This window comes from Fusarium vanettenii (assembly GCF_000151355.1).
Source record: "Fusarium vanettenii 77-13-4 chromosome 1 genomic scaffold NECHAsca_1_chr1_3_0, whole genome shotgun sequence".
Lineage (NCBI taxonomy): Eukaryota > Fungi > Ascomycota > Sordariomycetes > Hypocreales > Nectriaceae > Fusarium > Fusarium vanettenii.
In genome coordinates this window covers 4,851,524-4,878,354 of record NW_003315881.1, presented here as the reverse complement: position 1 = coordinate 4,878,354, position 26,831 = coordinate 4,851,524, and the positions used below count along the sequence as shown (strand labels likewise).

The following is a 26,831-nucleotide window of genomic DNA, read 5'->3' as shown; positions in this document are numbered from 1 at the left end:
ATTTTTTTTTATAAGCTAAGGCAGCTTTTCTTACGACACTGGCAGTGTTAAATAAAGTAGTAAAGAAAATACTTTTAGGCTTACTATCTATATTTATTAAACTATCTGCCGCATAAGATGGCGTTCTGGGCTCGACTACCCTCGGCGATGTAGATTGGACTGTTTACGGGCTCAGGGCGTGTCTCTAATCTACAGGATCAAATATATCTCTGGCTGGTCAATATACACACTATGTAACTAATATTTTGGGTTCTGCTGGTCGATACACTCTGAGGCATTACAGTGTGTTGGGACTCCCAGAGTCCCCTTGCCTGCCCTGGCAATCCCGATCATCCGACAACATCGGCATACCCTCCCAAATCCACGAGTTTAACCATTCATTGCTTTGCACTATATTGACGTGATTGGCATCCACCATTTTCACAACATCCAGCAACTGACCAGGCGACAGAAGATTGGCTATGGATATGTCGTTGAGAGGCAGGCTGACTTCAGGTGGAAGTTCAATGCTTTGAGCAGCGGGTCGCTGAGGCTGAGTATCTTGAGCCGAGGTTGATTCCTGGGCGAGGGTGCTTGATAGCTGGGAATTCCACAGCCCCGCCAACTCAAGCAGCTCGAGTTCAGACTTGCGAAACTCAGCTGGAATGGATCCTCGCCTAACCATCTCCTCCAAGAAGACGTGAGACTTGTTGCGTTGGTTGCTATCCACCGGCGAAGACGGGATGATGACAGATATCATTACCAGAACAAAGGATGCCAAAAAGGTGCGTTCTAGGTCGAAGGGTAGCCAGCTCTCTGTTACTCCCAGTCAACTCGATTCAGTTGATGGTTAGATCGTATCTACCTGAAAGGCTTTGTTCATGTAATACTCCCACGATCTGTAGCATCTTATGGCAAGAGTCTGTGCACGTTTTGACAAGTGCCTTGGATGTCACAAAGAGATTCCGCGGTTCCCTGTTACTGTCCGCAGGCTCCTTGATCTTCTTTTCAAATAGACAATAGATCAAAGGGTATAATGCAAGCAGAATTGCCTAATTCTTTAGCGCTACACTTGGGACGCTTCAAGAATGCTCTGCATACCTGATGGTAGTAAAGATGTAGATGTGCAGCCACTCGCGAAATGCCCCTACCGAACCATCAAAGGACAGAGGGAATAACCTATTCAGGTCGCCGGCAATAGAGGCAATATCTCGGAGCACAAGTTGAATGCCGGACAGAAAATTCGCGCCCAGTCGATTGTTCGCGCCGTACACCCCTGCATCCCTATCAGCGCGGGTCCAAGATGAATCGTTCGAGAGATCCTACTGTTCACAGCTTCAGTGGTGACTCTCGCCAGCTTCACGTGGACGTGAATAGCTGTACCTTCGCGAGATACTTGGGTCTTTGGCAGTGGCGTGGTGATCTCATGGTCTTGTATCGAAGACAGAGGGACGCCCTGAGACGATGTAAAGGCGCGGTCCAGGATGTACACCGTCCACCAGACCTTTTGACACCGTTCTACCACGCGAGGATCCCAGTCTTTGGATGGTCTCTCCAAGTGGATGCCGAAAAGGAGAGACATTCGAAGTGCTTGGCCGATCTAACAGATGTCAGCTGTCCCGAATCCGCAACGTTAACCTTTCAGGTTCAGGTCTCTAGATGTTAATCAACTACTCACATATATGAATGCCGAATTTCGCATGTCAACTGATTGCAGATATAGCGAAATGGTGCAGAGTATCTCTATCGCAGTCAAAGGGTCATTGAATAGATATGATGGATCTGGTAAAAGAGACATGGCTCGGATGAACAAGTCGGACCCCGGAGGAGATCGTGCGCCAGGCCGACTCGACGTGCCACATGACTTGCCCAAGCTTGTAACCGCGAGAAACTGCACAAACCAGATCCTCGAGCTCTTCGCCTTCTTTTCTGGGTTCTCGTAGAACTCGTGTAAATGGCGCATGAACTCTTGGTCGCCCAGCAGGTGGAATAGTTGGCCGACGTGGAACTTGGCGGCATTTGCCAGGTAGAGAGCATGGTCGATGGATGGCAGGTCACTGAAGTTAGAGGGCTCGTCAAACCCTTGGGAGCCCCATGTTAGTGCATATGCGATACTCTCTTCGTTGATGGAGATCTCAGGAGACTCGGGGTGATTCAGATGACCTCGTATGAAGATCAACGTTCTCTGGGTGAACGACCATGTTGATGATTCTCCCAGAGATCCTTCCTAAGTTAGCCCACTCCCTTCTTTGAGGATATCCTTGGCTTACTCACGTTGACGGCCGTCATTACATGTCAAATAAGTTGAAGTTGCAGATGCCAGTGGATTTGTCAAGTTGCTCTCGGGTTCACTCGTGGGAGGATTCGTAAAGTGGATGTACGGAGAGTTAAAGTACATACATACCTCTGGTAGAGTTGAGATTCCTGGTCCTTTATTGCCACTGGGATTGTGTCGGCAGCCTCTGATGCCTCATCTGCTTCCTGGTGCGCTGCTGTACGCTGGAGCTCTCGGAGATACCTTGAGAGAAATAAATGTCAGCAAATGAGCCCGCGTTCCTTATGCGTCTTCATACCGCTGGGAGACTATGGCTGATTGGCCCCGGACAACGAGGCCGGACCAATCAATGGTTTAAACTCTTATCGCCTCGTTCTTGTCTCGCTGCTCTGTTCTGACCTCGACTGAGGAACTCGCCCTATGCTATACCAGACAAATACCAAAGACAAGTCCCAATCAAGCCAGGTCCTGCTAGCTCCACGAGATTCAACCCTTCTACAAAGCAAATTTCAACCACGGAAAGTTACCCAAACAGACTCAACAAGTTCATCTCTCAGGGCAAGGTTTGCAACGTGAATATTGAATATGCCCTAAGACTTCATCATCCAGTGCACAGAACACGCATGCGTTGAGTGAAAGACTGATCCTTTCTCTTATTTTCAGGTCTTCGAGGTCAAAGTTGTGACGGCAATCGAGCTCACACATTTATTTGTCAACACTGGCTTTGATGGCATTTTTGTTGACCTGGAGCACTCTGCTTTGATCCTGGAGGCGGCAAACAAGCTCTATGTCCAAGCTCTGACTTGCAGCCTATCCCCCTTCATCCGTATTCCAAGCCATTGTCGTAGGAGCTTCATACAGAGAGTCCTAGACGACAGCGCGCAGAGAGTCATCTTTCCACACATCGACACAGTTCGTGAATCAGCCAAAGCTGTAAAAGCCATGCTCCCTGAGGCCACCTAGAGAGTGTACTAGCAGTTAACGGTATAACACAGGGGATAGCTACTTAGCTCAGGGCTTCACCCACTTAGGAGATAGTATTATAGCTCTTTTTCCAAAAGCTGGTCAGCGATAATGTGCTTCTCGATCCGTTTCAACAAGATGGACCCGCAAATATCGAAGTGTTATCTTGTGTTGTAAGCACTCGGGAGTTGGAGCAGAACCAACACCACCATCAATCCTGCCCGCAATCGTGAGCCCGGGCGGTATCATCTTGAGACAGGCGAGTCGGCGTGAGCCCCGACCTGGAACGGATGAGGACGCCGTCTCGGGCGCGTGGAAGAAACGCGGGGAAGCAAGATCCTTGCGAGTCGAGCAGACGAAGGACCTAATGGTCACGTCATCGCCGATCTCGGTCCTTTGAACGCAAGATCGGCCTCAAAATGCTCAGTTGATAAGAACGACAGATAACGTGATTGATCAGTCAGGCACGGTCTCTCCAAGGCCTCCTCCTCATCTGGTTTTCAATCCATGGTAGCCTGGCTTCACACTTCCACCGCCTCTGCAGCAAGACGACTGTCAGCTCTCACAAGACAAATCTCGACCAAATTCACCATGGCAAACTCAACCAACAAGCCCCGCGTTATTCTGGGTCTGATGACCTTTGGGCCACCCGGGTCCGAACCTAATGGTGCTCGCATCACCTCTCTCAGCGACTTCAAGGCATGCCTCGATTACTTCCAGGGCGAGGGCTACGCCGAGATCGACACCGCCCGCATCTACGTCGATGGCAAGCAAGAGGCCTTCACGCGTGAGGCCGAGTGGCAGCAGCGCGGCCTGAAGGTAGCCACTAAGGTCTACCCTCGCGAGCCAGGTTTCCATACCGCTGCCAAGCTCAGAAGCATATTCGAGACGTCGCTAAAGGAATTAGGCGCCGATTCCATCGACATCTTTTATTTGCATGCGCCTGACCGCTCCGTGCCCTTTGCTGAAACCCTGGAGGCCGTCAACGACCTGTACAACGAGGGCAAGTTCCGCCAGCTCGGTCTGTCCAACTATGCGGCGTGGGAAGTCTCGGAGCTATGGAACATTGCCAACGAGAGGGGATACGTGAAACCTACTGTTTACCAGGCCATGTACAATGCCATCACGAGAGATATTGACACTGAGCTGGTTCCCTGCTGCCGCAAATACGGCATCACCATCATTGCCTACAATCCAGTGAGTATTTATTGCCCAGGTTGAGGCGTTCAGTGACCATTAACACACCTCTAGCTGGCCGGTGGCGTCCTTTCGGGGAAATACAAGTCAACCGACATTCCCAGCGAAGGGCGATTCTCCAGTATCAACGACAGGCAGGGCCAGTTGTACCGCGACCGCTTCTTCAAGGACTCGACCTTCGAGGCTTTGCGATATATCGAACCTGTGGTGCAGAAACATAACCTTACTTTGGTGGAGGTCGCATTCCGATGGGTGATTCACCACGGCCTGCTCAAGTTTAACGGCGTTGGCGAGGGCAGCAACGATGGTATTTTGGTCGGAGTAAGCAGCCTACAACAGCTCAAGGATAACTTGGACAATATCTACAAGGGGCCACTGCCAGAGGAAGTGGTTCAGACTTTGGATGAGGCGTGGATAAACATCACCAAGGCCACCTCTGCGACTTACTGGCGGTGACTGGCCAGATAAAACAAGGATGAACTGAAGCATGGAAGAATACATGCCCTAGAGATCAAGCCAGACATAGTATTATCTGAAAGCATTCTAGTTACCTACACGTTATTTTATTTTGATCACATAAGGAAAGAATGCTTACGTGTTTTGTATTGGCTAGAGGGCATTGAGAATGTAACGACTTGTGTTTCTCACGCAGTCTTTGGGCCACAGGGTAGTGCTCTTCTGTTATGTTGCTTATAGAAATTTGCGCTTATGGAGAAGGTCAGTATTGGCATTTTACCGAGAGTAATACTTCACGTGTCTCCATCAATATCCAACACGCTTCATGGCAGATCAATCGATGGAATTACGGACTATTGCTGAACAAGTTACAACTTCGCAAGTGGACTCTGGATAGCAGCGCCGTCCTTATAAGCGATTTTGCGGCCCTCCGGAGCCCTGTCATTGCCCCTCCATGTCTTGCATAGCCCCTGGGATGATTGACCTAAGACAGGGTCATTCTTTGGCTTCGGAATAGCCCAAGACTTTTCAAAGTCTCCTCCACTCTGGACAAAGTCCCAATCGCCGCCGTTATACGCTCCCATCATAGTATAACCTGATAATTGAATCTCTGACAAGACCTTCCTCGGATCATCGGCTTCAATGCCATGTCCTCCTCCGGGCGTCAATAGTTTAAATCCTTCATCGGGCTTAACGTCATACGTCTTATGTGCCACGCCAGCAGGGATAATAAATACATCGCCAGCTTCTGCCTGTAGTTCAACTCCGCCTTCCTCCCAGGCAGACCCATATGTATTTTCCTCTAGATCTTCTGAGGTGTCGGCAACGCCAAATCGAATTGTCGCGGTACCAGAAAGGACGGCCATACATTCATGAGCCTTAGAGTGGAAGTGTGATAGTTGAGTTGACCCATAGCGAAATATCCACGCCACGTTCCATTCATTATTGGTAAACATATCCCAGACCTCTGTTGGGTCGCAATGGGCAGTACCAGGCCGCTTTAATAGGACATTCTTATAGTGGAGGAGGGGACGGGGCGAGTTTGGAATAAGGTGCGTTGGGATTAGGTGATATTGCCTGACTTCGACCATGTTTGTGGTGATGTAAGAATGTAGCATGGATGTTTCAAATGGATGAAAGCGTATGGCGAAATCCTCGTCTTCATATACCCCGCGATCGGTAACAGATCCTACTCGGAATCACGATCCGCACCCCGCACATCATGACGGTTCCACACGGAGTGAGATAAGCTAATCAGTGGATGGGAAGAAACAATCCTGATGGCTAAGGATTCCGAGCCGAGAAATGAGGCTAAGGATGGCATATGGGCGAATCATGAAATGTCACGACGGGCCGAGGACGTGATACTGGGGCGGGATACTTAGGATCAACTTGGGTGTGAACGGATAGAGATTCCGTGCCTAGAGGCACCACCGCACCGATCGGAGCGACCCGCTCTTTAGTATCTCGGGCCGAGATACGACGGGGTGCAGCAGACATTGGCTTATTGTGAGAGGTCGGTAAAACCTAAGAACATCTTAAGAAAGGCAGCAAGGATGATGTTGGACATTTCGCTCTTAGAGCCCAAGGGAGTTATCTTTATATTTAGCGTAAAATACCCGAAAATCGTCGTATCCATTGCGACAGAAGCATAGCAGATCTGATTAATCCATGCGAATGAAGCCATTATACGTTATCAATACATCATAGTATTATATCCTGATGTTAACACAGTGGCCTTTTTTGAACTTTCTGCTGCGACAGACGAGTCACACCTAGTCGCATCGTCATGAAAGGCTAAGCCTCTCATGGGGCAATTTAACTGCTCTAGCCTCTGCGTCAAGTGAACGATCACTGCAGCGCGAAGGACCATGTCCACTAACGTTATCAGGCAAGCAATTCAGAACTAGTGGCGCCGCCCCGGAGACACGCTTTAAAGTAGTGGGGCTGGTAAGCGTCGAGGTTCTCCTTATCAGAGAGCCAGGAAAGCTATTAACTAGTTTCTGGCTTTACTTGTTGTTGATGAATTAATCATAGCTACCCTATCATTATTAAAGAGCAGTCCCTTATATCCCCAGCTTTGTAAACTCAGATATTGCTTCTAGTTCCATGACAACGCCATTGTAAACAGTCTGTCGGAATTCCTCTTCGTCCAGCCCCTTAGATTCAGTACATCCTATACACCTTTCTACCACTGCTTTGTACGCTGGGTTAATCAAGGCAACTCTCTGCTCCAGCATCCGATTCGCAATAATCAAGTCGCGAATGAGACTCGGGTTTTCGTCATCTGGGCCTTTGTCGTCTGCCTTCCATAGCTGGTCGAGTGAAGAACCTAGGATAATCTCCAGCAGCAGTATGCCGAGTGCAAAGAGCGTAGGGTTGTTTGAAAGTGAGCAGCTCTCGCTCTCACTGCCATTTCTGGGGTATTTGGCTGAATGTTCGGGGAGTCTCCTCTGTAGGAACGGATGTTCGTATGAGAGCGAATCGCCGCGTCTGAAGAAATGCACATTCTTCCGAGTTAGTGCCTCGGGAAGCCAAGGAGTCTTGCTCAGCTGGAGTACACTAGAGGCTATGGCAAGTGCGAGCCTGACCTTTTCCGCCAACGATATTAATGGCGTGAGTCCTTTTTTGCCCTCAAGAACTTCGTCAAGAGTCACTATCGACCAGCCATCGCTGTCGATTGCGGTCCCCAGCGGACACACTTGGAAGTGGCGGTGGCTACATTGTTGATCGATCAGGTGACCATAGCATTGGGGTCTCTCTTTGTGAGCGTTTTGGAGAGCGAGACATAGATTGAGAGGGGTTATTGTTGGCGTATCATTGCTCTCCTCGGGGGTTTTGATGAATGCAATGTCGGTAACAGGTCGATTGAACAAAGCCATAGCCGTCTTCAGGTTAGGCGTCACATCTGTGGCAGGCTCCGTCAGACGTAAACGGGAAAGTGCTCGATCAATGCCGAATGAGACACGCTTCGAGTTCTTCGTCTTCGTGACAACAACGCGTGGCCCAGATGGCCCGGCCATTGAGATTGTCGCAGTTTTGATGTTGACTTCATCCCAGAACCTCTTCCTTATTGGGCCTTTGGTCACTTCAAAGGAGATGGCCACCTTGAACTGAGCATCTTGAACGATCTTCTCATCATCGCACTCATGGCCAACCTCGATGAATCTTGTCGCCAACTCAAGGCTGACGTCATGCGAGTCAGTACAAAGAATACTGGAGCAGAGGGCCCGGTAGATGCTTGTGGATAGATCTCTCAAGACGTTGAGAACCTTGCATCGCGACTGCTTTCGGCGTCTGGGCTCAAGTTTGATGCTCTGTTGTGCCAGGCCCTCAAGGCTTGTGACACCCTTGGAGATGGCCTCGAGAGCTTCTTGGTAGTCCTTTCGATTGAGACGGTAGAGCAGCTTCTTGAAGTCGCGGGTGACCATCTTTCTTTCAATCCATTGAACCTGGATCATGTCAGTTAGTAGCTGGTTGGAAGGAACACATATACTGACTTTTCCATCCTGCGATACATCAATTCTCAGTCGCTTGATCACACTGTCTAGAGCTTCTTCGACTTCCTTGATAGTATCCTCGAACGGGCCGTACGAATCCCACAGCCTCCGCCGAATCTTGTCGTTGGTCTCCTTCTCCTGCCACAGAGGCCCAAATGCATTTTGCAGCATCGGCTCAACATCTCGGTGCGGCACTACATCGCTAACAAGCTGTTCACAGACGTTGCGTAGTCTCGTCTGCTCAGTGGACAACTGCCGGTTGAGACTCCTCAGCTCGGCTGGAGCCTTGCCCCAGTCTCGCAGGAAGTTGCTGTAAGCCTCCAAGGCTGTAACCACAAGAGGAAGTGTCCCTAGGACAATGCCTGCGACTTCGAAGCCAGACATTGTCGGCGAAGGGAATCATGTACCGTTCAGTCAGATCTTGAGGGTCGTCGATTGAGTGAGCCGAGTTTGTGTGAGCGATTGCCATTGAGGCTGAAAGATCACATTTCGACCTGCATATGCCCAGCCCAATGACAAGCCTGTTTTCAACTTACCCCGCACGCGACTGAAAGCGGCAAAGAATGGGAGCCTGATGAGGTCTGAACTCGTTCTTTCTAACCTCGCTGAGCGTTTTTGAAGAGCTACACGCGCATATTTCAGAGGGAAATCACAAATTCGCTATCCCGAGAACCCCCTTTCGGCCATCTGGCCCCCGTTGTGCTCATCCTTCGCCATGGATCGCAGCCAGGAGCGAGGGGTGATTGCGCATAATGTCCAAAACGTCCTCAAGTTATTTCGGAACGTTGCCACATCATTGAAGCAGGACACCAAGTCCTTCGATGACCAGTGCGAGTCTTACAGCTTGTGCAAACTACTTCCAACTTTCGAGAATGAGATCACCCGCTTCAAGATGTGGGCTGGCAACCTAGCCGCTCACCAGAGCGGCCAAGCTTCACTCGATCACCGGCTGAGAGAGGCGCCTCATGTACAGGAACAGGTTGTCTACCTTCTCCTTGACATATCCGAGTCTCTGGGAGATACTATGGTCCTCATTACGCATCGTAAATCTCCTATAAATATCGAGAATAAGCAGGATGAGCCAGCATTTCCGCAAGAAAGCCTCAGTCAAGGCAACCAAGACGATTTCACTGACTCGGATCTCGAAGACGATGAGGATGTCTCGCCAGAAACAAGATTATCGTCACTTCTTACGGATATTTGCGAGGCCATTGATTGTCTGCTACGACTCTCTGTCGCCATCGCCAATCCAGCACCACATGAGAGGTTCCGAAAGCTCGGCGCTGGCCTATCTGAGGACGTATCCTTCTACGAGGCACACGATATTCGCTACGTCAGAGACAAGTTCCCTAAAGCCAACAAAGGCTTATCTGATGTTCTGGGGAAGTTCATCACCCGCCGACGCCAGTTCTTCAAATATCGCGAGGCACACCATGCCAAGTTGGCGGCAGGCCTGGACCAGGAGGCCCAGAAGGACACGAGCCGGACAGAGATTATCCCGAAAACCGTGGCATCTTCGCTTGCGGAGCACTTCAAGGGAACCACAGTGATTGATGAGGACAACCGATCCGATACGGCCATCTCGGAGACGTCGTATGCTACCTCGGCCGGCTTTCTGATGCAAGAGGACGGACGGATGAAGCCAGCTCCCCCACTCAAGGTTCCTCCCCCGCCGCCCGAGGCGGAGAAGGGTGCTTTTGAGTGTCCATTCTGTTACAGAATGGTATCTGCTCGTACCCGAAGAACATGGAAGTGAGTTCATTTAGCCATAAATCTGACAATGCCTGATGATTCTTCTAGGCGCCACGTTTTTGGGGATTTGCGGCCGTACACTTGTCTCTTCTCGCGGTGTGCCGAATCAAACACCGACTTTGATCGACGTCACCGATGGCAGCTCCATGTCACCCAGTATCACTGGCGGGCATGGTCTTGTCCCTTCAAGTGCAGGGGCATGTTCCCCTCTTCAATGGAACTCGAGGATCACATTCGCCATCAGCACCTACCAGACGCAAACAACGAGCATCTCAAAGCCGTGGTAGCTCGTGGTGAAGTGCCTGTGCCATACGATTTTGCTAAGGAATGTCCGCTTTGTGGGCACATCGTTTCTAGCTCGAATTCTTATATCAAGCACGTCGGCCGACATATGGAACAGCTTGCTTTGTTCGCTCTTCCAGATATGAGGGACGAGGTGCCAGAGGATGGCGCTGAAAGTGACGAACAGAATGATGTAGGATCCGACATTCATGTCGGATCGGTGGGCTCTGGCATTTCCGGGTTTTCTTCGCATCAGTCTGATGAGCAACTCAACGGGGCGGGTGATCAGGTGGAACAAGAAGTTCAGTCTAGGGAGCGGGAGGAGTCTAAATACAGTATCCGAGCTGCAGAGGACAACAGCGAACGTGGTGTGGGTGAGAGAAGCGAGCATGAGCATGACCCGCCACACCGAGAGGCAAACGACCCATCAACAGAGAGAGATGACAGTCCAGATCAACCACTAGAAGGACCCCAGACGTTGCAGCAAGACACCAGAAATGTAACAAACGAAGTCATAAAGGAGCAGAAATTCATTTTAGGAACGGACGAGTCGTCAAAGGAAGCACGCGGGCCCAACACGGGAGCTAGTCCTACGCCACAAAACCGTCTTCTCTCAAGCGCTTTGGGATTTGGCACTATTGCGACCCAGCTCGATGAGCTCCAGAGCTTCCAATATGCCAAGGAAGATTACTTGAAAGCCTGCGACCTCCTAGATCAGGCCTTACAGATGACATGGAGTAGCGAAAACAAGGGCACAATTCAGTCAATTGTAAGTCATTCTCCTGAAATGTCCCATCAGTACTGATACATCCGTTGTAGCGGCAGAGGTACATGACCCGTATCGCTAAAATAGAAGAAATGCTTCCTAAACAGAACGCAAGTGTTGAATCTAAGGCAGCGTCAGGGGCTGAACAGCCAGCTCGCCCAGTTTTCAGACGGTCGAACTCCGAGGCCATTTCTGGAAACCCGTCTCCGTCACCACGGCTCGAGAAGGTTAGCATGGGCGAGCCTGGGGAAGGCTCCAGGGCCCCCATGGAGAGAATTATGACCGGGCAGCAGGGCCCCATCAATTCCATCGACCCGCACGACGCACCAGAACCAGTTGTGCAGGGCGCTCAACCGGTCTTCACACGCATGTCTCGCAAGCATCTGTCTATTGAGACATTGCGGACGTTCAGCGTTGACTTTGACCTCGATCCAGATCCTGAGTATGTGTTGATCAAGCGTTGGGTGCCTGAGTGGGAACAAGACCAGATGTGGAAGCACACGAAATTGACCCGTGAGGCACGCGGCGAGCGTTTCTTGTCAGGGGAATGGAAGGCCCAAGATGATAATCCTGAGATACCCTCCGGAGAAATCTCGTCAAGATTCGAAGAGGGAATGGCCACGCCAACTACGGAAAACGGTGCTGCTCCGCCACCATCGCCCCAGATTATTCGAGGACCAAAGATCGAGCGAGAGATCATTACGCATTACAGAGATATAGATCATGGTAAGTGTTCGATGCTCACGTTGTGACCATACGCTCATCTACTAGGGATGCCAAAAGCCAGCTCTTCTAAAGGTTATACCTGTGGCAACTGTGACAAGGTACGATGTCAATTCAATTTCTATGCTAGATCTAACATTACTGACGTATTTAGACCTTTTCTCGGGCAGATCATCTAAGGTTGGTCACTGTCGTTACAAGATAGCGTCAAACACTAGTTAACGGCAATGCAGGCGACACGAGCTGAGTCACATCGAGCCAGGTTTCCCTTGTGACTTTCCCGATTGCGATAAAGCGTTCTATCGAAAGGACCTATTAGATCGCCATATTCAGAGGCAGTATGTAAAAGAGGCTCCATTTAAAAATTGGCGAAGCACGACGCTAACTTTGAATTAGTGAGGCAGAAAGGAAGATCAGAGAGCAAAAGTGATGTATCGTGATGATGATGATGCTCGCTAGCTGCGCTGCACTTGCGAGGCTCACAAAGATGGGTATGGGCCACGCGAACCCTTTCACGTATCAGTTATTAGCAAGAGAGCCAAGGAGGAATAGAGCCAAGAACCGGGGCCAGAGGTCAGCTCGATGATAACCTCAAGAAGCCCAGTCATGGAGCCACTATGGCCGCTGCCCTCCGTAAAGAGAAGGCCAAGGCCTCGGAAGCGCTAATCAGAGCTATGGGGGAGAAAGGGTCAACTGAAGTGAGGGCTACTCGTCTCGAGCCCCGACTGCGGGCCCACGGCCAATGGCTGTGCTACCTCTAAAGACTATATCCCATCTGTCTCGAGGAGACTGGAATTCTCGGCTGAAGAAAAAATCGTTTCGAGATATCCGGAATGGTTGGAAACTATGGCGGAACCCCCTGTAGGCTAAGAAATCCGTGAGAGAGCCGTTGAGGCCTTTAATTCTATACCGCTGACCAGAAAAGTGGGATGTAATCATAACATAGCTCTCAGGTACGTCATGGGATATTTGATCTTCTGGCCCGATCTTCTGGCTCAGTTAACCCATTACGGGTTAGGCTTTAATTGGAACAAGGAACACGTTGTTAATATATCATAGTATTATATCCCGATGCTAACATAATGGCCCTTTTTAGGCTTCCTACTGCCTACAGTAGAAGTGCCTATGCTATATGCTCCTTGAATAGTATATTTCTAGATGGTGGTCTATATCCCTTATCGCGGGTATCGAGCTATTGGGTACCTCTCCTACATCACAGTACAAGTAGCTGCTGATACTGCTACCCACATTAGCATGCATACCTTTGGGGTTCTGGAAGCACAGGTTGGAGCTCTTACCGATACCGATAACACCTGACGCTACCCCCGCGGCAACTCCATTCATTGTCCCGTTCCAGAGATTGCCTGTCTGGCCGTGGAACCTCTCGTACGCGTCCTGGCTCTTCAGAAGCCCCCTTTTCAATTCTTCGATCTCCTTCATGTCGCTGATCAGTCTATCCCTGTCTTCCCCTTCTCCAGTCTTGCTTCGTACCGACCGGTGTGAGTTGGATAGTTGTTGAACTCGTGCCCCTGTTTGATATTGGTGTTGCCGCTCTGGTTGCTTCTGCTTTTCCCGTCTTCGGCTGGTCTCTTGGGGCCCTTGAGCGCCGTCCTTACACGTCTCCTCTCTCTGCTCGAGTAGAGACTTCTCTATGTTCTTTATCTTCTTCTCCTTCTCAGTAATCTGGGCGCGGAGACTCCTATCCGCATTTTCAACCCGCTGTCTCACAGCCTTCTCCTCCTGCTTGTGCAAGTCTCGCATCGACTTCTTGAGCGCTCGCCTGCTGTGGTCCACCACCTTGAATCTCTTTTCAATGTCCGATCTCTGCTCCTGTAGCTGGGAAGCATATGCCGCGTTGACCCCAGCTAGTCGGCTCTTGATGCTCGCCTCGAGTTCTATCAGTTCTTTTTTGCACGCTATCCATACCTTTTCGAGATCCTCGGCGACCGCGTTGCCCGCGGCTGTCTCGCCCAACGATTTCTTCTCGTCGACCATTTCCCCTTGCAGCCGGAGAACCTCAGGCGCGCGTCTCTCCAGCCGGGCCACAAGATGGTTGGTGACGTCCTGGGCAGAGGCTAGCCTCTTAGACGGGTTCCTGCAATCTGTTTGACCATGGCGAAACACAGTTGCGCCCTCGGCGACCAAGTCACCAAAGTACCTATCGTTGGTCATCATGTCATTTTCCCGATCCTCAAGACTCTTCGCTTCCACATATGAAGTCTCCTCGGGCCACATGGTGGTCGCAATGGCGAGGTTCTCGTAAGATGAAAATCCACACACGGCCTTGATCATCCTAATGTTTCGCAACGCTGACCCTGTCATTCGATTATCTGAAATAGGATGTAAAAAAACGATGCCATGTATGCGGACACCATTTACATACGAGGCACTGAGGTAAGTGGCCAAGATACGAAGGGTGTCGATATCGGGGCGATTGGTGTCATTGAAACCGGGTGTATCGACCAGGTAGACCCGTCGTTCATTCTGCGTGAATTGAAAGACATCTATGGAGCTAGTACCTAGACAACTGTTAGGAAACTTCAGTCGCTATCAATTCCCAGGATAATCTTGCATGAGTTTAATCCGTGGCCGACAGTGGCAGCTTTGCCTGTGCACCGAGAGATGAAGGTGCTTTTGCCGGAGCCTGTCCTCCCCAGAACAAGTATGAAGACATCCCTCGGGTCAGGTTTTGTGAGACCTAGGAAAGCCGAGAAACGTTGGAATTCGTCGGCCAATGTTCCTGCATCTACTTCTGTATCCTCCATAGCTGACTAGAAGCTCGCACACGGCGAAGGCGAATGTCGATGAAAAATGAGACCGGACCCCCGTGGCGTCTCTATACGTAGCGATGGTTTCTGTGAGGGCAAGGGTTTGTTTGTGATGCGACGTAATGAATGGATGAAAGAAACGGGAAAGGCGGGTTCAATTGGAAAAACAGCACTACGCGAGAAACTACATGAGAACGAACGTGCAAGTTTTGAAGATGACGAAACTTGTAATACTGAAAAGAAGGCAAAGAACTGTTCCAAGGAGTTCTTTTCTTCCTAATGAGGGGCTGTTCGCCATCAATCCGCCTGGCCATAAGCACAGCCTTCAAGGCGTTCATTCAGGCGAACAGCGCGGGGTTTTTCAAGCCCAGGAGCAGGGAATTCTGTGGAGAAGTTTGTGGTATCTTCCAGTTCATTGGGTAGATATCAACTGGAGGGTGGTCAGATGGATGCACCTGCAGGTAGTACAGTAGATGCCCGACCATGAAGGCCTTCAGTGCTTGAAGCCCAACGAGAAACTGTTGCATCTAAGAGATCTTAGCAAGAGATGTTGGTACCTTCTTGCAAGGAGTGTAGTTATTGCTCAAATCTCCCTCAAATGCAATGGCCTAGTCGACATTATTGATGGCCTTTTAATGTATAAATACCCTTGATAACAGTTCGCTGCATCCTTGTCTCCCTGCCCGGGTTGACTAACCAACTTGCAGAAATTTGATCCAATCGAGCACCGTTTGGCTGCAGATGCTCGGATGCGTGGTATGATAGCATATGTCGACTCATTATGCCTCGCGGCCTGCGGCTGACCTTGTGACGTGTCGAGTGGGAATTGCACTTTCAAATCAGTCAAATTCAACGCCAGTTCCGGAGCCGAGCCTTTAGTTCATAATCAAGGAAATATCAGATCGACGAATTATCTCAGTAGCTGCTCAATCAAGTCCAGTCCTGGCCAGCACCAAGATGATACCGAGTGAGCTACATCGTTCTAATACTAGGAGACTCTCTCTGAACCATGACCAGGTGTTAGCTATTCTACCTTCAACGCACTGGAATACAAAAGATTGCCAGCTCCCGAGTCTGCCGGCCCTCTACGGATATCTGCCACAGCTACTACCTACGAGACCCCAAGGGTCGAAATGGAAGAGTCGGATGACGATTCAGGAGAATCTGAATCTGATGCCAGTTTTTCGGATTCCGACTCGGAGGAACCTTCAAGTTCACCGCTATCAAAGTCAAAAGGCTTCCGCAATGGCCGGACTCCCAAGTGAGTCAGCGACACTGAATTCCTCTGTACCGAAGGTCTTGTTAACTTTGGAGACAGACCGAGCGATGTCTTCATCGCCGTAATGGGCGTCACAGGGTCGGGCAAGAGCTCCTTCATCTCGATGTGCTCTGGGAAACGCGTCAAGATTGGCCATCGCCTCGAAGCGTGTAAGTCACTGGAAGCCATGAACTAGGGGTAGAGAAGCAGCAGGCGAGGATCTGACAATAACCAGGCACAACAACCGTTGATGTCTATCCATGCAACCTCTTTGAAGACCGCACCGTCTATCTCATCGATACTCCCGGGTTTGACGACACGGATAAGAGTGATAATGAGGTCCTCAGAGAAATAGCTGCGTGGCTTGCAGACTCATACCAAAATAAAATTTTGCTTCATGGCATCATATACCTACATCGCATTACCGATGTCCGGATGCAGGGTTCGGCCAAGAGGAATCTAGTCCTGTTCAGAGAGCTGTGCGGAGAAGATGCCCTCCAGAAGGTGATCCTTGCCACAACCATGTGGGACAAGGTCTCGGAGAAGAGAGGCTACCGAAGAGAAGCCGAGTTGATGGACACGCAGGAGTTCTGGGGCTGGATGGTTGAGAAAGGAAGCAAGGTTCACCGGCATTACAATACGCAAGATTCGGCAAAGAAGATCATCGACCAGCTGGCCAATCACGACAAGAAGTTCGTCACAGATCTGCAGAGACAGCTCGTCGACGAAGGCCGCACGCTAGATCAGACATCGGCCGGCAAGGAGCTGCAGAGCGAGCTGCTGAAGGAAAGGGAGCGATGGGCCGAGCAGCTCCGGCTAGTGCAGGCAGATATGGAAGCGGCCATGGAGAAAAACGACAAGGAGGTGGAGAAGATCATGCGTGAGGAGCGCGACAGGTACACGCGCATGATCGAGCAGGCGGAGAACAAGACGGCCGCCCTCCGTGTAACTATGGAGAGCCTCATTGCCCGGCGTGACGAGAGGGTCGCCCGCATGGAAAAGGCGCTGCGGGAGCAGCAGGAGAAACATGCTGCCCACGGCAATCTTCCCAAGAGAGCAGCTGGTGGCCGAGCCGTGCATGGAAAAGCCAAGGAACTGAAAGCGTTCCCACCGTTTTCAGTCTCGTGGTTTGGAAACGGGTTTAGCTTGGCAAGCGGCGGAAGTTCCAACAGGTAAGTCATATTGGTGACAGAGCCAAGCAAGTACTGACAGGTCTGGGCTAGCAATGTTCCCGATCCTGATCGACGCGCGCCTCCAGGAACGAAGGCAAGCGCCACGATAGTCGGGGAACGATTAGACGACAAAATATCCTGGGTTGCGCGCTACTCAGACGAGTCCTGGGGTAAGCTCGAAACAAGCAATCTATAGTAACTGAGCTGAACTAGCATGGCAGGACGAAGCAAGTTTTTTGAGCGGTGCTATCCTCACTTGGACGGCAAGTTCAGGGGCAACGGGGACCAACACCTCACAGTTTGTGCCCTCGGTGCCGATGAGCAATATTATGCCCGGTGGACAGACGGTTCTTGGAGCTGCTATGCGTACGACACGACCGTCACCGTGCTCAAGGAGGTGGTCAAGAAGTCCAAGAAGAAGGCCAACTGTGGCATCCAGGCCGTCGCACTAGGGTATGGGACCAGTTACCTCATCTCGTACGGTTCCAGCAGGAAGCTGAGGTACAGGTGTGATCTGAAGAACTATTACCCACAGCTCCAGCAATTTCTAGAAGCCGAGAAGCCGCTGAACGTACTTGTAAGTTTCCCCAGACGGTGGTGCCGTGGGCACAACATCTTACGTTCCATCAGGCCGTTGCGCTCAATCCACGCAGTAAAACCGACTACATCCTCGTATTTTCGAAACGCGATGGGCGGGCCGTGATTTCGTGGATTTGCTCAAACAAGGCCGTCAATAAGGAGATACAGGCGTGGGCCGACAAAACAGCAGAGCTTGCTCAGGGGACGAGCCGCTAGCTGAAGCAGGGAGAGGAATGAAGGACGGATGGGTCACGGATTTCGATTTTATGATTCAGGATGCGGTTTGGTTTAGGAAGAATATGGAGGCAAGGAGAATATGTAAGAAAGATACGTCTCGGGGATCCTATTAATAGTGCAATTCAGGCTTGGGTTAGTATATCTATATCACTAAAGTTGTGTGTCTCATGAAAAAAATTATTTTTAAACTTTCGCTTTATAATATAGAAGACTTAACTTGTATTAATAAATAGCCCTAGGAATTCATTTATATGTGCCTACACTGTCCCTTTGATTTTGAACCTGGGAAACCTGCCTGTCTAAAGCCCTTATGAGGCCAGCAGAGTAGGTATCCGCATCTTGTGCCCCCCTTGCCAAGCTGAGTGCCCCAATAACGTGCAGGACCAGTACCAAAAGCCATCCATTCCTAGCTGTGCCCGGCTGGTTGATCATCCCCAGCTTGTCAGTTGATAGTGTTCTCTTTCAACTTACCACTCAAAGCGGCACAACTGGAATTCGGTCTCTTTCCTCCAGGAACAGGCGAGTGTATACGGTCGTCTAGTTCAGTTATCCCATCAAGGATCGGGCTTTAACTGTTTGCAAAAACACAATGGCGCGAGCAAACAAATATTTTGCTCAGTAGGTAAGAAATTAACCAACTTTGCTAGGACTATCAGGTCTAGCAATTTGGGATCTAAGAAGAAGTGCATTGAGCCACCCCTACCTTAGGAGGCTCTTTATAACTCCCCTGCTGACAAGAGGCTCTCGACAGGGCCAAATCATTGATTCAAAAGTCACTCTAGAGCAGATTTCATCAAGTTGCTGCGGAGTGTTGTCGTCACAGCAGACAGGCTACCAACCCTGTAGGCAACCTGGAAGTGGGTACTTAGCGTGTCACTCGCTTAATCCTTGTTCTAGGCAGCAGATGCTCGTTCTCTGACCAGCCAGAGCTCGCGAAGCAGGGCAATAATCTTGTAATTTTAAATTGGTCCTTCGCTTAGAGGAGAGCCAAGACTCTGCAGCACAATTAATACAGCTCATAAATAGGCAATGTCTCACCTCTGCATTGCCTCCTCCTCTTCACATCACCTTTCATCCCCTCGTTACTGTTAGCAACATTCTACCATCTATGTTTGGCTACATCCGCTACTCTTGGCGATGGCTCAAGAGAAAGGTCATGCTATGCATGCTCCTTGTCCTCATATGCTCGGCTTGTACCATCATTCTTGGACTTGTCGAAGGTGTCTTCCTTGGTCAGTGGTTCCTACAGAACTCTCGTGACACAGCCAAGTTTCTCGTACAAGATACCGTATCAGCCAAAGCGTACAGTTGGCTTTCAGTTCCTGGCCGTACTAGTTTTCTCGATGCCATTATTCGACCGTATTACATACAGCAACTACGGAACCCAACCGACTGGGTTGAGAAATTAGGGCTCAAGAGGCCTACCAATTGGGACACTAATCGGTTGGAACAACTGGCCAGCCTTAGTGATCTTTACCGCAGACGACGTCGTCATTCATTCACACCAACCTGGCACCACTGGATCTATGCATCAGCCCAATCCAAGCCTATGGAGGGAGATATCGACGAGTGGGACAATGCATTCAACCAGCTTCTTCAGTATCGAGACAAGTATGAGTTTTACGGACGAGCCAACTTCCACTATATTACATGCCCCAGGAACTTTCTTTGCAGTGCGTGGCGGATCACTGGCCCGGCATTGCTTCATTTTACTACAGAGTTACCACCACAAGCGGAGCTGGCAGACAAGTCCGAGGCAAAGACAAAAAAGGTGGAGATTATGCCGAACCATGATCCTGTTGCGGTTCGCTTGTTTGAGCTACCCTTGCGAGATCCGGTCCTCCCTGGCGTGTTTCCCAGCCGATTCGAGCAGATGCGATCCGTCACCGGCAACTTGTCTTTCTGGACCTCTCAGGAGCCGTATTCCGAGGCTCTACAATTCTTTCGACAGGCCAAGAGGTTGTACGGCAGCATGGCCGATTTGCATCCTCAAACATACGGCACGCTTGTCAAGATTGAGGAGCAGTATCTCGAACTCCTCGGCCTCAGCGAGTCACAGACACTCGGGCACATCCAGTTGATCTCGACTGGCGTCTCGTTACTCTCGACGATAGTCGCAGTGCGAACGTGGAAGCTGCTTCATACATTTTGGGTTGCGCTTCTCGGAGACAAGGCTAAAAAGGGGTCCAAAGTGGTGGGCGATGGCTCCCAGCTTGTGACACAGCCTACCAACATGGATCCTGTGGCTGGGATGCTACAGGAATTCCTCGACAAGCTCACAGAGGAACAAGAGAAGAGTCTCATGAAGGACCCAACAGGCTCGCATGTTTTGAAGAAGATCCGGACTGCCCTTGACGAAAAGAACTTTAACAGCAAGGACGAGGTGCTGGGCGGGATAATGAATGCACTGGGGAAGGACCCTGACGGAAAAACCAAGCATTCTAAGTAATGCTTGTCTCGTCTGTCCTTGTCTTGCTGACAATTGCTGCTGAGTCCCCACCTCGTGGACTGGGTTCCAACGAGAGTCACATGTGAAGTTATAGGTAAGGAGATATGAGTATGAGTGATACACATTGTTGAATTTGTTGAAAGCCTACAGTGCAATGCGACCCCTAGAGCCTACCATCCCGGCAACGCCTAATCGACATTCCCTTTGCGTGCGTAGTGCGTACGTCAAAGGCGAGGCGACCGGCGTGCTCACCCCGCAGTCTTTCATAGAGCTCGCCTTCAAGCTAAACCAACTTGAGCACTTCTCGTCTGACAGGCAGGCCGTAAGCAATATTCGAGAGGCCGCCCTTTGCGACAGGAAAGCCACAAAAAGGGGCGGTTATAAGAACCAATTATCACCGACTAAAGCCCCTATAGTGGAACCTACCCCGCCAATGACATTGGATCCAATGGGAGGATTACCCGCGCCGTGCTCATCAGCTCTTCTGTCTCCTCTCGTCATCTTAATACCTATTATTTCCTCCTCATCCTCACGCCCGCAGCCATTCAATATGAGCGAATCACCAACTGCCATTCCACAAGGTTCATGGGTCCTTGTTACTGGGGCCAATGGCTACTCCGGTAGCCATGTGGTTATGGAGCTCCTCAAACAAGGCTTCAACGTGCGCGGTACAGTTCGGAATCTTGAATATAGCCAATGGCTCCTCGACCATCCCTCTGTAAAGCCGTTCGTTGATCAAGGGCGGGTAGAGCTGGTTCTTGCCGACACATCAAAGCCCGACGATTTCGACGAAGCCGTGAAGGGCGTTGCGGCCGTGATCCATCTTGCAATCGTCAGTGATATTTCGCCAGATCCCGATACGGCCATTCCTGCAACGGTCGAGGCTGCCTTGACGGTATGCCGTGCTGCCGCCAAGGCCCCTTCTGTCAAGCGGTTCGTCTTCTCATCGACATTTTGGGCAGCGGTCATGCCGGTGCCTGGCGATTCGTCGACAATCACCAACTTGGAGACGTGGAATGAAGGTATGGTAGAGGCAGCGAGGGCGCCACCCCCGTATGAGTGGAGTCGTATGCTTCCTGTATTTTTAGCTTCCAAGGTTGAAGCTGAGAAGGCAGTGTGGAAGTATGTGGAAGAGAATGAGCTGCCGTGGGTAGTCAACTCAGTCAGTCCTTGCTGGATCATGGGTGATCCGTTGCATGAAAGGCATCTTTTGCCTTTGCCAATGCAGCTCCTACAGCAGTTGTATCTTGGGAAAACAGATGCAATGCTAGACACTGCAGCTGGTAAGTCGGTCCGACGCCTCGCTGTTGGGGTTACTAAGCTGATCACGACAGCATCTACAGTATACTACGCACACGTCTTTGACGTGGCTACCATTTACGTCGCGGCAGCCATCGACCCAGATGTCAAAGGTTCACGCATTCAGGTCCTGGCTGGATCCTTGAACTGGAATGATTGTTTGGCCATCTTGCGCACTGCATATCCTACTGTCGAGTTCCCGGATGACTTTGTTCCCGGTAACCCGACTTTGACCTATAAGATTGAACAAGATATTGCGCTTGGGCTGCTTCAGAAATGGGCGGGGCGGGATTGGATCAGTCCGGAAAGAAGCATCACTGAGATCATTGACTTTTGTAAACAACAAGGAAGTTTGGATTGATGAGGGACGAGGACGAAGAGCCGTATACTGGAATGGCCCCCAGAGTTACGTGCAAGGTACCAGTATATCTGTTTTGTTTCTTATCAAGGCACTAATATTGTCTTTTATTGTGGGCTTTTATCATATTCTCTCTCAATGACACTCAATGCCCTTTGCTGAGGTAGTTTTCTTTTCTTCGTCATTACAGTAATTCCACGTAGAACTTCTACAAGATATCCAGGATTTTTCACACATGCAAGTCTTGAGAACCTATTGTAATCTGTAAAAGAACACAGAGAACGTCGGACAGAAGCCACGGGTATGACAAGGAAATAAGATGTGAAAGCCTAATCGAGATGATGTCCATCATGTAGCGTGGGCAAGACATAATCGGTAATTGTGTCACGTACGAGCTCGTTCATCAACGTATATGCGATAGGCGGCCATTAACGAGAAACCATAGACACACGCCGGGCTTAGCAAGTACCACAAATCATAAGTCCACTTCCTCCTCCTCCCAGACTGATCTAGACGCTGAAGTTTCACGAAACCTGTTGACCGCCAATGCCGCTCTGCTGCTTAGATCAGAGCATACTGCAAACATCATTCTGACCGATTCATCACCAAACTCGCCGAGCCGCTGCTCTACCGTTTTGAGGATGTTCTCTGTCTTCTCAGCATCGGCCTCGATCTGGTCATGGAGGTCATGCTTGGAGATGGCCAGATTGTTTGCTGCTAGGATGATGATTGCGGCTTGGCAAGTGCAAATTGCGCTCCTTTCTCACATTAGTCCGTGGCAATGGACTGTAGCATTTGAAATACCGGACTTACCATCTTAACGCAGAATCATGAACCTCGATGAGATCCAACAGTGCCAGAAATGACCTTGCGGCTTCCACCAGGGTTGGCCAATATGGTGGTAGTAACGAAGGGCCTGCCTCCGAGTCATCTATGTCATCTCGTTCAAGACCATCACTAAAGTCTATCAAGCGCTGCACCCAAGTCATGTTGGGGGCATGAACCCGGTGAGCTGAGAAAAGACACTGATAGTAGGCAATGTGAAGTGAGATGCAATGCCTTCGTGGGACATGTTCCAGCAGAGCAGCTTTTCCAACTGTGAAGTGTTCAGGGATCTTGCTGTACCACTCTTCCAGCATTCGATGTAGACGGTCAGTGGCCCCCCGTCTTCGACCTGCGAAGAATCTCGAGGCTTGAACAGAGTGAACGAGTTCGTATACCTTGCCTTGCGTGTGAGCCAATTGAATGCGAAGCTGGAGAAAGTTGATGCGAAGTCCCTCGCTGCCTGCGAATAGATATCCGGCCGTGTCGCTGGAATCTGTACATCCGTCGACATCAACATCAATGTCATTATCCTGCAACAGATATGGCTCAGTAGTATGGGCCGAGATATCTCGATCGATTATGTAGGCGATCCAGAATAGGCGATCCCGCTCAACAGAATCTCGATAATTCATGTCGCTCTTTCGATGAAGCCTGAGTCGATGGACTAGCTTGACAGCGGTAGCAGTCAAAACGCAGGTAGGGTGAGGATGAGCAGTGCCCTGGAAGAGGAAGACCAAACCCAAGAGAACCTGCAATCCTTTCAGATCTTGATCACGATACACGAGACTTTCGATGGTGGACTGGGCGTTACTGAGGCAGGTGGAAGCCATAGTATCCCTATTGCCTCTGGAGATGGTATCTTCAGATGCGGCATATCGCAGAGACAAAGCGATGACCACATTTATTGCAGACCAAGATGCTTGGTCTCGTTGAGTTGGGCGCTGATACCATTCTTGGAGCATTCCCATGAAGCCTTCTTGGCTAAACAAGGGTAATGCCTGGTTGAAACCTTTGAAGTAGTCCGAGATGAGTGGCTCGATCTCATGCCGAGGAGGAAGAGGGAAATCTTCAGCCTCATGCTGGTAAAAGCCTTGTAAATCATTGCCATGGCTGGGACTGACTGCGGCGATGACTGACGGCGAAGGAGAGTATTCATTAAATGAATCTGCCCCATGTTGTCCACCGGTACCTGACTCTGGGGCTGAAGCAGTCCGCCATAGATGGGCTTCGATCGCTCGTAGACGGTCTTCGATGTTCACGAAGCGGTCATCATTCGTACCACTACCGGGGTATCAATATCAGCCATGTCGATTCTACCATTGGAGAGCTATGACAAATCGGGATCTTACCTATCCTGCCTGCTAGATTTGGGCTGGGTCTTCCCTGTAGGCAGACCTGGTGTCCATACACAGGCAACATTGTGCATAGAGCACCCAGAGCACTTGGGTTTCTTTGCATCACATCGCATCTTTCTACGGCAACAAAAGTCGCAGGCCTGACGTTTCCGTTAGCACAATGAAGCCATCAGCCGTGGTTGGTGGGGAAGTTCACCTTTCTGCGCCCAAGGCCCCTCCGTTGTCTGGTGTTCTCCATGACAGCAGCGTGGATCCTGGCGTTTCGCTTAGGAAGAATGTGAGCGCTTTGTTGAGGGTGCTGATTAATGAAAGAGTTGTCCGTAGGAATTGGCCAAAGCCTGCGGAGTAGGCATTGGGATTCATGTCTTCTTTAATAAGCGGCAGGTAGTTTCGTTGCTGACGGAGTTCATCGGAGTCCGCGGACTTTGGACTAAGTAATGGAACAGCGGTGGGTAAGTCTAGGATCTTCATCCTTGCACGTCGTTGGTCCACACGTACGGACCAAATCTCCGGGCTAATTCTTCTCGACATTGAAGGTTTTGCGTGTATCTCGCCCGAAATGTAGTATCAACGGATGAGTTTCGTCCGATCGGAATCCGGTCGACGACATGACAAAGTCGAATACATTCTTAGCAGGTCATGCCGGTATAAATAAGATGGTATTGTAGCCGTTTTGGAGAACTAGAATGCAAACCATTTCTAGACAAGAGCAATTGGATCAACAAGATGATTGCACTCGGACTCCAGGCACTTCTTGCTAGCCAGGTCGCAGCCCTTGTTGTCACTGCAAACCACGCCCCCTCCACGCATGGCTTGAACTTTGACGCCAAATTCGGCAACAAGCCTCAGCCATTCACCATCCATGTTGACCAAACATTCATCGACGAAACGAAGGCGAAGGCAGGGAAGACGCGCCTAGTAGTCGATATGGACCAAGCCGACTACATCGACGGAGTCCCTTCACATGTCGTGGGCAACTGGTCTCGATACTGGGCAAAAGAATACGATTGGAGAAAGGTGGAAAGGTCTCTCAACGAGAATTTCCAGCATTTCACCACGACGGTCAAAGCTGGGGAGAACTACACGCACCCCATCCCACTTCATTTCGTCCATCACAAGTCTGGCCGGGCTGATGCGATTCCCCTCCTTTTTCTCCACGGCTGGCCAGGTACCTTTCATGAAGTGGCTAGCATTATCGATTTGCTCACCAATCCCCCAAACGACACCGTTCCGGCATTTCATGTGGTGGCGCCAGACTTGCCAGGGTTCGGCTTTTCACCTGCGCCCAGTCACCCGGGACTGGGTTCCCGGGAAATGGGCCAGGCATTCAACGACTTGATGGCTCAGCTTGGATACACCAAGTATGTCGGCCAGGGAGGAGACTTTGGAAGTCACATCCTGAGGACTATGTCGCCCGACTTTCCCGAGTCATTGGTCTCGATCCTCTCCAACCTTTTCAACGTGTCGCCAAACTCTACAGATCTAGCACGTTTCGCCAATAACCAGACTACCCCAGAAGAGACGGCCCTTATCAGCATGTTGACAGACCCAGGCTTTTCTTGGACTGCAGCATACTGGGATATTGAGAAATCTGTCCCACTCCAGGTCGCCATCAGCCTTACTGACAGCCCTGTGGCTTGGCTTGCTTGGCAGTACATGGGCATGCGCATGATGACTCCAGGCTATGAGTGGGAAACAGAGGAGCTGATTACATGGTCTATGTTGAACTATATCCAAGGACCATATGGTGGATTCAGGCTTTACAAGGAAGCTGACCGCGTATGGACCCCAACCCGTGTGTCATCCTGCCTTAATTGCTAATCATATTCCATGCAATAGGAAGGGATATTGGATGGCGTATTCCCCTACGTTAAGCAGCCTGTTGGCGTCGTCAAGTATTATGGTGACGCAGGATACGATGTGGTGCGTGGCTCGACCCTTCAGCCGTCTTTGAAATTTAACTGGCTAACATGAATCTCCACCCAGCCTCTAGAGTGGGCTCAGCGCCAAGGAAACATTACTTTCTTCCGTAAGAAGACCTCGGACATTCTTGGTGGGCACTTCCCTGCTTTCATCAACCCTCGGGGCCTGGTTGAGGATTGCTGGGCCTTTTGGGGAGACAAAGAGGCTTCTGGAACACACATCTTCAGCTAAAGCTAGCCCCTCACAAAGACTATTCGAGATTGAAGGGAGGCGGGTTCCTGACATGCCGAAAGTCTGTCTTGTACTGTTCAATGTAAATAGATCCCCTTTGTTAGCTGCTTTTCACTTTTCTTGCCTGTTGGCAAGAAAAGGGGTTCAGTCGATTGTGGGTTTTTTTAGCCTTTTTCTAAACCTTAAATCTACCAAGCCATCTTCTAGAATGACAGGTGACATTCTTGTCGGCTCATTTTGGGTCATGAAGCGTGACAACACCTTGGAAACGTAAGGCTAAATTCTCACCTTTCTTTATTTGGGGGCCAAGATTATTCCTACAATGAATTAGGAATAGTAAGCGAGCCACATCAACATGAATCCTACCCTGGAATCTGCAAGAAAGTAACTCAAAACCGGTTACAAAGCGCTTATGAACAGGCAGAAAAGGTCCTTTGGACTGCTTGTTTTGACGTCTGCACCGTTACCCTGAACCAAGTCAAGG

At 50.2% G+C, this 26,831-nt stretch overlaps 10 protein-coding genes across 10 annotated transcripts; 5 read left to right on the top strand and 5 right to left on the bottom strand.

Annotated features, from left to right (window-relative positions):
* Positions 1-277: 277 nt before the first annotated feature.
* NECHADRAFT_75787 (uncharacterized protein) lies at positions 278-2,268 on the bottom strand (the record flags this gene model as incomplete). Its single annotated transcript, XM_003053995.1, has 6 exons — positions 278-771; positions 845-954; positions 1,081-1,255; positions 1,306-1,579; positions 1,658-2,164; positions 2,254-2,268. The coding sequence occupies 6 exons, from the start codon at positions 2,266-2,268 to the stop codon at positions 278-280; spliced, it is 1,575 nt and encodes a 524-aa protein (XP_003054041.1).
* Positions 2,269-3,808: 1,540 nt separating this feature from the next.
* Positions 3,809-4,870, top strand: NECHADRAFT_90586 (uncharacterized protein; the record flags this gene model as incomplete). Its single annotated transcript, XM_003054697.1, has 2 exons — positions 3,809-4,414; positions 4,469-4,870. The coding sequence occupies 2 exons, from the start codon at positions 3,809-3,811 to the stop codon at positions 4,868-4,870; spliced, it is 1,008 nt and encodes a 335-aa protein (XP_003054743.1).
* Positions 4,871-5,238: 368 nt separating this feature from the next.
* Positions 5,239-5,961, bottom strand: NECHADRAFT_75785 (uncharacterized protein; the record flags this gene model as incomplete). Its single annotated transcript, XM_003053994.1, has 1 exon — positions 5,239-5,961. The coding sequence occupies one exon, from the start codon at positions 5,959-5,961 to the stop codon at positions 5,239-5,241; it is 723 nt and encodes a 240-aa protein (XP_003054040.1).
* Positions 5,962-6,936: 975 nt separating this feature from the next.
* On the bottom strand, positions 6,937-8,754 carry NECHADRAFT_90584 (uncharacterized protein; the record flags this gene model as incomplete). Its single annotated transcript, XM_003053993.1, has 3 exons — positions 6,937-7,854; positions 8,062-8,322; positions 8,371-8,754. The coding sequence occupies 3 exons, from the start codon at positions 8,752-8,754 to the stop codon at positions 6,937-6,939; spliced, it is 1,563 nt and encodes a 520-aa protein (XP_003054039.1).
* Positions 8,755-9,085: 331 nt separating this feature from the next.
* On the top strand, positions 9,086-12,654 carry NECHADRAFT_99050 (uncharacterized protein; the record flags this gene model as incomplete). The annotated part of the gene is made up of 8 exons (XM_003054696.1): positions 9,086-10,122; positions 10,171-11,173; positions 11,224-11,896; positions 11,942-11,994; positions 12,048-12,073; positions 12,127-12,231; positions 12,353-12,466; positions 12,498-12,654. The coding sequence occupies 8 exons, from the start codon at positions 9,086-9,088 to the stop codon at positions 12,652-12,654; spliced, it is 3,168 nt and encodes a 1,055-aa protein (XP_003054742.1).
* A 447-nt stretch (positions 12,655-13,101) lies between these two features.
* NECHADRAFT_75782 (uncharacterized protein) lies at positions 13,102-14,128 on the bottom strand (the record flags this gene model as incomplete). Its single annotated transcript, XM_003053992.1, has 2 exons — positions 13,102-13,130; positions 13,192-14,128. 2 exons carry the CDS (start codon positions 14,126-14,128, stop codon positions 13,102-13,104), a joined length of 966 nt encoding a protein of 321 aa, XP_003054038.1.
* Positions 14,129-15,618: 1,490 nt separating this feature from the next.
* Positions 15,619-17,886, top strand: NECHADRAFT_75781 (uncharacterized protein; the record flags this gene model as incomplete). Its single annotated transcript, XM_003054695.1, has 7 exons — positions 15,619-15,628; positions 15,679-15,922; positions 15,980-16,089; positions 16,155-17,091; positions 17,143-17,261; positions 17,313-17,668; positions 17,722-17,886. The coding sequence occupies 7 exons, from the start codon at positions 15,619-15,621 to the stop codon at positions 17,884-17,886; spliced, it is 1,941 nt and encodes a 646-aa protein (XP_003054741.1).
* Positions 17,887-20,906: 3,020 nt separating this feature from the next.
* On the top strand, positions 20,907-22,016 carry NECHADRAFT_103289 (uncharacterized protein; the record flags this gene model as incomplete). The annotated part of the gene is made up of 2 exons (XM_003054694.1): positions 20,907-21,639; positions 21,700-22,016. The coding sequence occupies 2 exons, from the start codon at positions 20,907-20,909 to the stop codon at positions 22,014-22,016; spliced, it is 1,050 nt and encodes a 349-aa protein (XP_003054740.1).
* A 472-nt stretch (positions 22,017-22,488) lies between these two features.
* Positions 22,489-24,306, bottom strand: NECHADRAFT_75779 (uncharacterized protein; the record flags this gene model as incomplete). Its single annotated transcript, XM_003053991.1, has 3 exons — positions 22,489-22,771; positions 22,827-24,119; positions 24,188-24,306. The coding sequence occupies 3 exons, from the start codon at positions 24,304-24,306 to the stop codon at positions 22,489-22,491; spliced, it is 1,695 nt and encodes a 564-aa protein (XP_003054037.1).
* A 613-nt stretch (positions 24,307-24,919) lies between these two features.
* Positions 24,920-26,347, top strand: NECHADRAFT_75778 (uncharacterized protein; the record flags this gene model as incomplete). The annotated part of the gene is made up of 3 exons (XM_003054693.1): positions 24,920-25,972; positions 26,033-26,116; positions 26,180-26,347. The coding sequence occupies 3 exons, from the start codon at positions 24,920-24,922 to the stop codon at positions 26,345-26,347; spliced, it is 1,305 nt and encodes a 434-aa protein (XP_003054739.1).
* Between the last annotated feature and the right edge of the window lie 484 nt (positions 26,348-26,831).